Source organism: Prosopis cineraria, unplaced genomic scaffold (assembly GCF_029017545.1).
Source record: "Prosopis cineraria cultivar Desert tree isolate PC_DT_omini unplaced genomic scaffold, ASM2901754v1 PC1, whole genome shotgun sequence".
Lineage (NCBI taxonomy): Eukaryota > Viridiplantae > Streptophyta > Magnoliopsida > Fabales > Fabaceae > Prosopis > Prosopis cineraria.
The window spans coordinates 11,711,498-11,724,180 of record NW_026555332.1 but is presented as its reverse complement, the minus strand read 5'-3'; the positions used below and the strand labels follow the sequence as shown (position 1 = coordinate 11,724,180).

Below are 12,683 nucleotides of genomic sequence, written 5' to 3'. Positions count from 1 at the left end.
AAATTTATGGAAAAAGATGGCAGCCTATTAGACTTATGAAGGAGGGACTTGATATAATGCATATCTTTTTTGCTAATGATCTTGTACTATTTGGGAAGGCATCTAAGCAACAAATTGAAGTGATTGATGAGTGTTTGCAAAAGTTTTGCTATTATTAAGGGTAGAAGATGAATAGAAATAAGACATATTTGTGCTGTTTCAAAAATGTTCATATCAACAGAGCCTTGAATCTTAGTGGAAAACTCCAAATGTAGCTAATGGGTGACTTGGGGAAATACATAGGAATCCCTCTCATTCATTAGAGAGCTTCTTACAATTTGTTTGCTCCTATTCTTGATAAAGCTAAGAATCAAATGTCAGGCTAGAAAAGAAATTTTCTTATAATAGCAAGAAGGTTAGCTCTAATCAAATTTGTAATTACTGTGATGCCCAGCTACTATATTCAGGCAATGATCCTATTGAAGAGACTTATTGTTGAGATAGAAAAGGAATGCTAGGGCTTTCTTTAGGGAGATAATCAGGATAGTAGAAAAGCCTATCTTGTAGGATAGAGGGATGTGATCCTAAATAAGACTTAGTAATACAAAATAAAGCTTTGGTTTTTAAGCTATGCTAGAAACTTCTTATTAATTCTAAATCCTTATGGTTGCAAATGTTGAAGCCCAAATGTAAGTGTGGGAATACAATCATACCTAAGGTTGATAAGAAAACAAGTGCCTCATTAACTTAGAGAAGCATTGTTAATTGCTAGGAGCAATTTGTGCAGGGATTAGGGAAATGGATTGGAAATGGTTGAACCACTAATTTGTAGATGGACCTATGGGTTTTTTTTTTCGTGATGTACCTCTAGCTCATATTGCTTTATCAAATGACTTTGATGCTAATAGCAAAGTGGTTGACTTTGTTAATAATGAGGGAGGGTGGGATATTACCAAAATGAGAGCTTGGTTGCCTAACCATATCATTAGTCATTTAACTTGCACTCTATTATCAAAATACACCTATGGCTAATTGCAAAAGGAAAACTACATATAGCAGCAATGAGAGCTAGCCAGGGTTTTTAAGAGTCAAATACTTGCTTGCTTGATTGTAATGAGAAGAAGGATAGCATGCACATCTTGCATGATTGCCCTTATGTGAAGGCTATGTAGAAAACAATAGTTAATCTATAGCTTTAGGATATGTTTAGAAGGCCTTATGGGTGAGAATTGGATCTTATGGAATATGAAAAACAATGTTGGTAATTCTCTTGTTAAAACTATTCCATAGGATGTGTTGTTTAGATATAGGTGCTGGGAGATTTGGTGTTATCACTGCTTTTTAGCTTTCTCTAAATTTGAACAAGAGAAAATGTTTTGTATAGCAAGCACCTTATTTTGTGTCTCAAGACCTTAAAATAAGTGGTAAATTACAAGGATTGGGTAGGAATGCCAATGTTAATATGACAAGATGGGTTCAAGTCCCAGGTTAATGAGGTGCAGTTAGATGTGGATGGCTCCTTCAAGAAGGGCATATCTCAATGTAGAGGAGTTATTAGAAATAGCAATGAGAATTGGGTTATCAGATACAATTCTACAATGAGTAACTATCTAATAATTCATATATTTTACACATTTTCACCTCCTTATCTTAGTTTTTTAGCATTTTTTTGAATATAATTTGAAATAAGTGGGTAATATTTATGGTAAAAGGGCCAAAAAAAATTAAGGAATTTTTGAAATTTATTGCATATTTTTTCAGATTCTATGAAATATTATTTTTAATTTTCTAAAATTCATTTTCTATTAATTTTATTACTTTATTTGTAGATGGCTAATTGGAGAAGAAAAGAAGCAAGAGAATAAATTGAAAAATTTCCTTTCTCCCATTTTCTTATCTTATTCTCCTTCCTTAGTTGGTTTTTCCTAATTTTTTCCCCATTTATTTTCAACCATTTTCCATAAATTTCTCTATTTGAAAAAAAACAAACAAACAACTCATGTTTCTTGATTTAACCAAGTCACGTGCACCCATTGCCATCAATTTTTCATTGATTCTATTGAATAAAATTGAACACACACTAACGTTCAGAAGGAGGGGAGCGAATTCATTCATTCACTTATGCACACAATTTGATTTTTTCCACCGAATAAACACTGGACAGGCACAATCACTCAGATTCATTCATCAACTTCCTCGGTCTCTCCGTATCTTTCCCATTCTCTCGGACCTCATCTTCTCCTCTCAAGTCCAGCTTCGTCTATCTCATCTCTCCCTCCCATTTTCTGCAATTTGTCTCATCAAATCAAAATCAAAACCGATCATTCTCTTCTCTCCTCCTTCCCCCACAAAACCTCCACATTTGTTCATCCATTCTTTCTCCTTTAGCTTGTCTGATATCCTCTACCCTTACTTGCTGCCATGGATGTGCTTTTGACGCTGTTTGGTGGTGCTTTGGAGATGGATTTCCGTGGCGAAAAAGCTCTTGATTCCTAGGAGAAGGATGGAAGAAGCTTGAATTCAAGGGAGCTACGCATTTGCTAAGCTTTTACATTCTAGTTTCCTCTTATGCTCTGTTTGGATATATAAATATATATGAATATAAATTTAGATTTGAGTCAAATTCATTATTTGAATAATTAAAAATGTGTGCCGAATTCAAGTTCTATCTTAATTTTTTTGTAATTTAAAATTTTTTTAAACTCCTATTATTACAAATCTTAACTCAATTTTTTTTTTTGTCATTTGATCAAAATTCATGAAAGTTTGGTGTGAATTGCCGCTTCTTAGTAACTAGCATTAGAAAATTTTAGAAATTGACTCACCACACTTATTGCAAAAGAAATATCAGGATGAGTAATAATAGAGGGATAATTGAGCTTTCTGACTACTCTTTAGTATTTCTATGGATTTGAAAGAGGCTCCCCCTATTCTAGTAGTATTTTGCATTTGAATCCATGGGAGTGTCGATAGGTCTACAATCCATCATCCCTGCTTCCTTCAAGATGTCAAGAGCATATTTTCACTGTGATATTGCAATTCTAGCTATAGATTGAGCAACCTCAATAATCAAGAAATACTTGAGCTTACCCAAATCCTTTGTTTGAAAGGATAATCATTTAGTGTTGTTTAAGCTTAGTAATTCCGTCTAGATCATTGCCTGTAATAATAATGTCATCAATACAGATCACAAAAAACAAGCACTGACTAGGTGGTGAATGGCAATAGAACATAGAGTGATTTGCATCACTTCTAATTATTCCAAATTCCTAAAAAGTAATACTGAACTTGTTGAACCAAACTTGAAAGAGAAATGTAAGTCTGACTAGTGATTAGTGAAGTCATATAAGTTGCAAGAACTTATGCAGGCTAAGATTGAGAGCCTTAAGGCTCACCCTAGCATAGATTTCTCTTCCATTTTTAGTGTGGTAAATCCAATTGTTGATGATGTTCATAAACGAGGTGATGCCGCAGTTAAAGAGCATACATCAAAATTTGACAGAGCAGAGATAGATTAAAAATGTCTTAGAACTTCTTGATCTATTCTAGTGCTTGATGAATCCATTAAGAAAGCTTTTGACATTGCCTACAGCAATATATATGCATTTCATGATACTCAAAAGTTAGCTAATAAAAGTGTAGAGAACATGAAAGGAGCGAAATGCAATCAAGTTGCAAGGTGCATTAATTCTATGGGTCTCTACATTTCGAGGGAAATTGCAACAACAACTTTGATACTATATAAAAATATTGGAAGAAAAATGAATCTTTTATCATTGCCTTACTAATAGTAAATATATATATGAGTTAAAAACATCTAACTATCATCTAACACTTTACCTAACACCTCACCTAGCCATCACTCAACACCTATATTACTTATATAATATTTTAACAATTGATAACCTATTCATGCTATATATCTAACAATTTTTATGACTGAAAAATATTTTATGTACAAATAAACATAATAACATATTTAGTAATGATAATCTCAATCCTATTTTCGCAACACATTCTTTCTAGAAAGAGAAAGTTGTCAAACAGGATCCAGGTTCAAGAAAATCTTTCTGAAATTGGGCCTGTCAAATTGTTCAGCCCATTGGACCAAAAGGCCGAACCAATATGGTAAATGGAGGCCCAAAAGTTACCGACAAAGATTAATCTCCATCGTTTTTCTGGGAAGCAAATACAGTGAACTAGAGAAGCAGCACCAGCCGGCCGGTAGAGATAGAAGAAGAGCGAGAGAGATGAACACAGATATTACAGCATCGACGAAGCCAGAGTACCCGGTGGTAGATCGGAACCCTCCTTTTACCAAAGTCGTTGGTAATTTTAACACTCTCGACTACCTTCGCTTCGTCACCATTGCCGGTGTTTCTGTCACCGTTGGGTACCTCTCTGGTATTTCTCTATCTCTTTCTCTGTGCATTTTCATTTCATGTTTGAAGTTGATATATAAGAAGGTGGTTGGTAATTACTCTGCTAGATTCCTAAACCCCATTTTCGAAGTGTCTGGTTCCTTTCAATTTAATTGTACTTCTGGGCTTTTGTTTGAATTAATGGTTCTGTCAAGTTGAAGGTTTTTTTCGTGTGTTTTCGGATTTTTATTCTCTAGTTTGTCTATCGGGAAGTATTGATAATCGAATCTCACATCTTTCTGCCCATTTTCGTCCATCCAATCCCCTGTGGTAGGACTTTTGGAAAGTGGCAGATTTCTTCCTTAAAATTTACAGGATTAGGGGTCTAATCTGAAACTTGAGTGTGGTCTGCATTGCCAATCAAGCAGGAAAGGATTGTACTTGGAATTCATGTGGTGCTTATCCAGAAATCGAAATCTTCATGACTAGTTATGGACTAATTTACTCTTCTCCCTGCTTTTTGGTTAAACTCTATTAGTGTTGAATACGACATTTTCTTATATATTTTTCGAGAGGATATTCCCTTTCTTGTATTAACTTGACAAATATCATATAATAATATTACTATAAACTATATGAACAAGGAAGCACCGATACGGGGTATGAGTGTTGGGTACGATACGATATGATACGTGGACACGGCTATTTTTCAAAATTTTAGGATACGGGTACGGTTATATAAATAATTAAATATTAAATATTTGAATGTCTAAAAACACAATTTCAAGATGTCTAATGTCATCACAAAATATAATATAATAAATAGTCAAGCACTTAAACACTATCAAGTGGCAAAAGATAATTATTAACTTAAAGTAATTCTAAACTTCTTCATCTTCATTGACATCACCACTTTCTTCTATAAGTTCTCTCTCCAAAATTGTCTCATCTAGAGATAAACTTGCAACTTCAAGATTTTCAACATCATCTATTTCCCAACAATCTCCACTAATATCCCACAATCTACTTTCTCTAGTGGAATACTTCTCACTCTTTCTTGAAAGAAGACGAAGATTTGAATAAACAAAAACTAAGTTCTCTGCTCTTTTTGGAAGCATCCTGTTTCTTTTTAGTGAATGAACAAAAGAGTAAGTGCTCCAATTTCTTTCACAACAAGATGATGAGCATGGTTGATTGAGAAGTTTCAATGCAATCCCTTGAAGTTTAGGAGCATCAGCACCATGATTGCTCTACCAAACCTTAGGCTCTAATATACATCTATCTTGTATGGATTCAACAAAAGAGAACTCATCTGAACATCTAGAAAATTTTGAAAATTTATTCATAACCAATTTCCTCTCTTCCTCATCTGGAAACATCCTTCTAATGCACTTTTTCCTCTCAGTTGATATTTCAGCATCTCTATGTGGAGAGACTCTATTTAGTCCACCTTCAAGCCATTGTGTTGTATAATACCTACAATAATATAATAATATTAATTGGAGTTGTGATGCAAAAATGATAAAGAAAAGAATTTCATGATAAAAAATAAGAATAACACACCTAGGATTCAGTGAGTGGGCAAGACAATGTAGTGGAGTGGCACTTTTTGTCCATCGATCAATGATGATGTTATAAACAACTTTATAAAATGAAGAGTACTCAAAAAGTGATTTTCTTTCATGCTTATAAATTGATTCCTTGATTTGCTCTATCATTGAATCCCACATCTCATAAATCAAATGAAGTGTGGGTCTATCTATGTCATCAAATCTCAACATATCATAAATTGGCTTAGTGAAAGAGAGAATATAATCAACCTTCTCCCACCAAAGATCATTAAGAATTATGTCCTTCACAGTAGCAGCCTTTCCAACATCATCATCTCTATAAGCATTTCATTCTTCACTAATAACCAGTGTATGAAGAGAAGTTTTGATAAGTCTGAATCTCTTCAACATTACAATTGTTGATGCAAATCTTGTTTCGGCTATTGCAAGCAATTTTAATGGCACGAATTCATTAAACATGGCCAATCTCATAGAATGATTCATGATAAATGTTCGGATAAAGACTGCATCATCCCTCACCTCAGTGATCCAACGACATTCTCCATAAACAATTTCATTTGCCTCTGTATTTTTTGCTGCACATATATTCTTCAAGGCAAGATTAAGTGTATGCACCACACATGGTGTCCAAAAGATGTGAGGATATTCATCTTCCACCATCTTACCAGCAGATTTACAAACAGGTGCATTATCAGTAATTACTTGAACAACTTTATGAGGCCCCACTTCTTCAACCACTTTCTTTATCAAGTCAGCCATGTAAAATCTGTCTTTATACTCACTAGTTGCATCAATTGCCTTTAAAAACATGGGGCTTCCATCACTGACAGCCATAAAATTAATTAATGGCCTTCTTTGTACATCTGTCCAACTATTCGTAACTATACTTACCCCCTTATGATTCCAAGTCCCTTTGATTGATTCAAGTTGCTTTTCAACATTGGCCCTTTCTTTTTGCAACAAAGTAGACTTTAGTGCATTATAACCAGGAGGTTTAAAACCAGGAATTATATTGTTGGCAGCATATTGAAATGCACTAATAAAATATGGGTTACGTGCCAAATTGAAAGACAAGCCAGCCGAATAGAACATTCTAGCAATTTCAGCAGTTAAATTATCTCTAGCTCCTTGTTGGAAAGCTCTTTCTATTGTATTTATTGCCCTCCTTTTTCCCTGATTGTGTTCACTTTGAATAGGGGTAGAACCCCTTTGACATAAAGGAGACAAGCTCTCAGTTGGAGTTGGCAATGGCACATGTCTTGGTTTTGTTCTATTCTCAGCCTCCTCTTGAGCTTTTCGCATTTCACCTAAACAACTATCATCAACTTTCGGGCATATAGCAATACCCTTTCCAGAGATCCTCAACAAATGAAATTTAACTCTAGAATAAGAGCCATTATATTGGTTATTACAATAGTTATACTTCCAACTTCTATTTCCACCATCCCCTTCATTTTCTTGAGGAACCAAAGTTACATAAGCCCATAAAGGAGTACTCTCTTTTTGTCTTTCATTACTAGATTGAAATTGAGAATTCACACTTCCTGAACTACTACCGAGTCTAGAATTAGAAGCCATTGCAGGTTTAATTTTAAATAATATCCTGCAATTTTAACAAGAAGAGAGCTAATAAAAATCTAAAATAAATCAATGTTTAACTCAACAAAATAATTCATCTAAATAAAAAAAATTAAATCAGTAATTCAAGGCTCTGGACAGCTCTCTCGGTTCAGCAGTAATTCAATCAGCTCTCTCGTTCAAATCAGTAATTCAATCAGTAATGCAATGCAATAATAATAATAATAAAATATCCATCAGCACTCAGCAGCACAAGAGGAACTGAAAATGAAGCTGAAAAACGACCGTCGACCGACCACATGAACTGAATAAATTACCAATGAAGCTGAAGAACGACGGTGAGGCAGAGCAGACGGTCAAAGACGTTGAGCCAGAGCAGACGGTCGAATACGAAGACTGAGGCAGAGCAGACGGTGAGCGGGTGAGGCAGCGACGCAGAGTGAACCGTGAAGCTACAGCAGAAAACAGCGGTCGATTGGAGCTGAAAAGATAGGGCAACGGATTTCTGGAGCTGGGATTGAGTAAAAGGAAGTGAAAAATGCAGAGTTTCGCGTCTGCCCGCGTCCGACCTTTGTCCGACCCGTGTCAACCCGTCTTGACCCGCGTCCGCCAGAAATTGGGAAAAGGGACGTGCCGTTCCCGCGTACTGAACGTATCCGACACGGACACGCCGGCCATTTTGCCGTGTCCGTGCTTCTGAGTATATGAACATAGGAGTATTCCTTTTTTTTTTTCAGAATACAAAAGGTAAAAAACTAGCTTGAAAATAAAAATAGTTTCGCAGGCTCAGTCCCTAGGACCTTCTTCCAGCAACAAAATGTGCTCAATCCTATCTGGAGGATGACTAAAAATAAAAGGAGCGGGGTGATCAGTATAGCACAACTTAGACATAAAGGCTGCACACTTAAAAGCTTCTCTATGCGTCTAAGATATTTCAGCATCCCATTCTTCCATTAGGAGATCTGATTATTTAAATATCTTCCATTGCTATGTGGTGAGTTATGTCTCCACTATAAATGAGGTTGATTGCTTCCAGAGAGTCTAGAAAGAGCTGTATTTTCTTGTAACCATGTTTACTGACCTGCAACCCTGTCTTGATAGCTAAAATCTCCGCTTCAGTTACACTTGTGTGGCCAAGACTTTGTGCGAGACCTGTAACCCAATTGCTTTGAGCATTTCTTATGATACCTCCACAAGCAGCCAACATTTGATTATTAACTGAACCATCAACATCCACATGAAATGCGGGTGTTGGGGGTGGGGGTCCATTTTGCTGCTTCATGATCAGTGCACTGGTAGATTAAGTGGTTGTCTCTCCTGACTGTGTCATCTTCTAGTAATCGATGCATGCTTGATAATTGATTTGTATAGGATTAGGAATTTGACCTTTAAATACCCTGAGGCTTCTTGCTGTCCAGAGTGCCCATCAGACATAAGCAAAGACCTTTTTCCAAGGCTAGTGCTTTGATTTACACTTGCCTGCTTCCATTTTTGCGCTCCATTTAAGACAGACCTGCAAGTTACAACAACCAAGTATATGAACATATTCTATGCAAGTCAAAAAGTTGGTGGCAATTTTATTGATTGTTATGGTTTTTCCCTAATTCATACAATACTATTTGTAGTTAAAGTTTCATGAGAAAATTTCCTCCTGGCTCTCATAGTGACAATTATGAGTAATTACATCTCTGGTAAAAGAAAAAAAATCAGATTAATGTCACAATTTGGCAAAGGGATGTGCAATAACTGGTGGAGGACTATGATGAATAGGGAAATTATACTTGGTCCTTGGAATTAATTTAATTCACCTTTATGCTAAAATTGTAAGAAGACATCTAGTCATCAATTTTATGGCAAAACAATGTAGTTATCACTTATCAGTTGACGTGGTTAACTCATGGTGTGGGCATCTTTTACACTTTTTATATAGTTTATTATTTTTTTTGGCCAGAATTTTATATAGTTTATTAGGATCACCCATAGTGATAAATGTATGTTACACTGCCACTGCTTGTTGTGTATGGGTTGATGATTTGACTTATTGGACTTAATCCATAAATAAGGGATAGTCATGATAAAAATATTTTATAAGGAGTTCACAACGACAATTCAATCACGTCACTGATGTTGAGTTTTTCTTTCCCTTCTTGATCTCCTGTGTTTTCAATAAAGACAAAAGCGTATGCTGCACATATAGTGGGTACATGAAAATCATTAATTTAGATGAATTTGGATATTGGTACTATGTCAATATGTGCCTTACTTCCCTGTTGCCGTTTGTGTGCTGTCTTTAGAGCTTTCAACATTTAATTGAGAATAGCATGGTTGGTTTGGTTCCGTGTACTCCTATGAACAACTATTGATTTCATTGATACTTTGTATTCGACCTTGAATTCCTATATTCTAAAATTGGTGGAGGATCTGCATTGATTTGGTGATAAAATAGTATACGTATAGTTAAAAACTGCAAGCCCCTTATTTTGAAGGGATTAAGCCTGGAGTTACAGGACTTCCTTTGGTTACTTGGCTCTGATTGGGCTCATGGATGCTTCGCCAGAACTCCGCTGGTAAGCTCATGGGTTTCTTCCCAATGATGAAAATTATCTGGATACAAGAAACGAGAATTTTGTAGAGTTCAGTACTTCTTTGTCCCTTTCATTCCTTTAGCGGGCGTAATGTCTAAAACTTTTAACATTATGGTGACCATGAATGATGAAAGTTTAGTTAATAAATTTAATTTTAGTATTCCTTTTTTGATTGTGCTCGTTGATGATGGTTTTGCATCTTTCTGTCACAAGCAAGAGGTTGTTGGTACCTAACTCCTCAAATGTATTATTCACACATGTAAGGTTCCAGCTAGAGTGCAAGTCTAAGTTGAACTAGCTATCATACATCTTCAACAATAACAACAGCAAGTCTTATTTTACTAGGTGGGGGTGGCTGAACTAGCTAGCTACCATGCTGGAAGAAAATAAGAAACAAGCAAAAGCACGCAACACTCCTATTAATTTGAGAGTTCCAGGATGTTTGCACAGATGCTCACGTACTCCTTACCTCTCATTGACCCAATCCCCATCACGTACAATATGTTCCCTAATACCTCTCTCTCTCTCTCTCTCTCTCTCTCTCTCTCACGCTCAGACATCGCACTACACAACCATAAGTTAGTTACTAGCTTGGCCCATTAGTTACGGACTTGTTCAGATTACTTTTACATTGTTCGTTCCAATTTCTTATCATATTGTTCTGCATAGTGCATTGACTTATTTGATCATTCGAGTGGCATATCTATTTTATTTAAGAAAGCTATTACTGAAATTTAATTAATTTAGCGCAACTGAACTGAGATTTTGGTCCAACCTAGTTCTGTTGACAATAAATTTTGTCAGAAATCAAATCCATGGCAATATGTCGCTTCAAGTCAAAGCTCCTGATTGCCTGTGAATACACTTGGGTATTTTTGTCCTGGCTGATAAATTCTCTCAGGACATCTGAAATGCTTATGATATGAACTTGAATTCTTATGTTCTAAAACCACTTGAGATTAGATTCTGAATGATTTGATATTAAAATGGTATGTATATGGTCTAAGCTGTTTGCCTGTTTTTGTTTAGGGATTAAGCCTGGAATCAAGGGTCCATCTATGGTGACTGGGGGTCTGATAGGGCTCATGGGTGGTTTCATGTACGCATACCAGAACTCTGCTGGTCGGCTCATGGGTTTCTTTCCCAATGATGGTGAAGTATCACGTTACAAGAAATGAGATTGTTCACAAGTTAGCATTTGCTTTCCCCTCTTTCCTTCAGTGGATGTAATATCCCAAACTTCCATGTCAACATTATGGTGATCAAGAATAATGAAATTGTCATTCCTGTGTTTCATCTCATTCTTGTTTTCAGTTTAGTTATGTCGGAGCAACAACCTGGTTGACATCACATATATTGCTTTAACGATTCTACTTTGCCTTGAAGTGCATGAGTTATGTCAATGACGTCGAAGAAGATTGTGATGTATAGTCCCCTTTATTATTTCAAGATGTATAGTCCCTGCATAAGTTAAAATTCAAACATGTTTTAGTTTAGAAAACTTTAGCATTTTCTTCCGTTAATCCCACTTCCCTTAATCAAAATTTCACCGGTGGTTAGTTTAGAGTGAACATTTGGAGCCACACTATTGCTTCTCTTCTGCGTTTTCTTCTTCCATTTGCCAAGTTGTTTGTTCCCTCTACTGCATAAAGCCCTCCGTTTAATCCTAGTTGCTCTCATCTAGTTTTCAGTTGAAGCTACTTGTGGAGTTAGTTTGCTATGCAATAGTAGAGAATGGAAATAAATGCTAGTCAATGTTTGACTGTCATGTTGGCGTTGAGGATAATGATCTCCCACATGTGAAGTGTTCGAACAAACAGTGAGGGAAGTAAATGCTGAAGTTTTTTGACGTCTTCCAAGTCAAGTTTTAGGGCGCCTACAAACTCCTCATTCGATTTCCATCCTCCTCTTTTTGATGTACGCGGATGTCATCCTCCATTGCCTATTATTGAAGATTTGAAGCCTAATTCCGATACTGTGTCACTATATTTATTTTATAGTGTATTTGGATTAATGTGGACTTGAATTTAAATTTAGATTTGAACCAAATCCTTCAATTGGACACAAAAAATTTTATAAATTTAAATTTAATTTAAATCTAAATTCATTTCAAATTATATTATAATTCTTTATAATTTCAAGTTCCTTTTACATCATTATGATTTGAAATTCTTATCATTTCAAGTATCTTTTTTTCTTCATGTTTTCACTATTAATATATCTATAATTTGAAGAAATTTTTAAAAGGATTGGGTGCATCATGTCATTTGTGATTTATTCAATAAAAACATGATATTTAAATAGTATTAAATATAAATTGATTTTGATATTAATAATAATAAAGAGAAAAAAGGCAAGAAATTAAATATGTATTTTGTTATAAGAATAAAATTAATTAAAAAATATCAAATAACATTTTATTTAGATTATTTGAAGTATTTTAATTGGACAAGTTACAAATGATGTGGTGTGCTTGGTCTATCTAAGTATTTTTCCCTATAATATATATATATATATATATTTTCTCATCTTTTATATATTAAAAAATGAAAATAAATTCACCATTTCTAATTCTTTATTTTCCTTTTGAATCTTAGTTCATCTCTTTT

General features: G+C 35.1%; 1 protein-coding gene across 1 annotated transcript; it reads left to right on the top strand.

Annotated features, from left to right (window-relative positions):
* The first annotated feature begins 4,161 nt into the window (after positions 1-4,161).
* LOC129295779 (NADH-ubiquinone oxidoreductase 20.9 kDa subunit-like) lies at positions 4,162-11,370 on the top strand. Its single transcript, XM_054934341.1, has 2 exons — positions 4,162-4,383; positions 11,104-11,370. The coding sequence occupies exons 1-2, from the start codon at positions 4,230-4,232 to the stop codon at positions 11,250-11,252; spliced, it is 303 nt and encodes a 100-aa protein (XP_054790316.1). The 5' UTR covers positions 4,162-4,229; the 3' UTR covers positions 11,253-11,370.
* The last annotated feature ends 1,313 nt before the right edge of the window (positions 11,371-12,683 follow it).

Bases quoted from the DNA above. Each gene is read 5' to 3' on its own strand.
- LOC129295779 (XM_054934341.1), top strand. From the start codon at position 4,230: ATGAACACAGATATTACAGCATCGACGAAGCCAGAGTACCCGGTGGTA. The intron at 4,384-11,103 runs GTATTTCTCTAT...GTTTTTGTTTAG, and splicing joins CACCGTTGGGTACCTCTCTG to GGATTAAGCCTGGAATCAAG.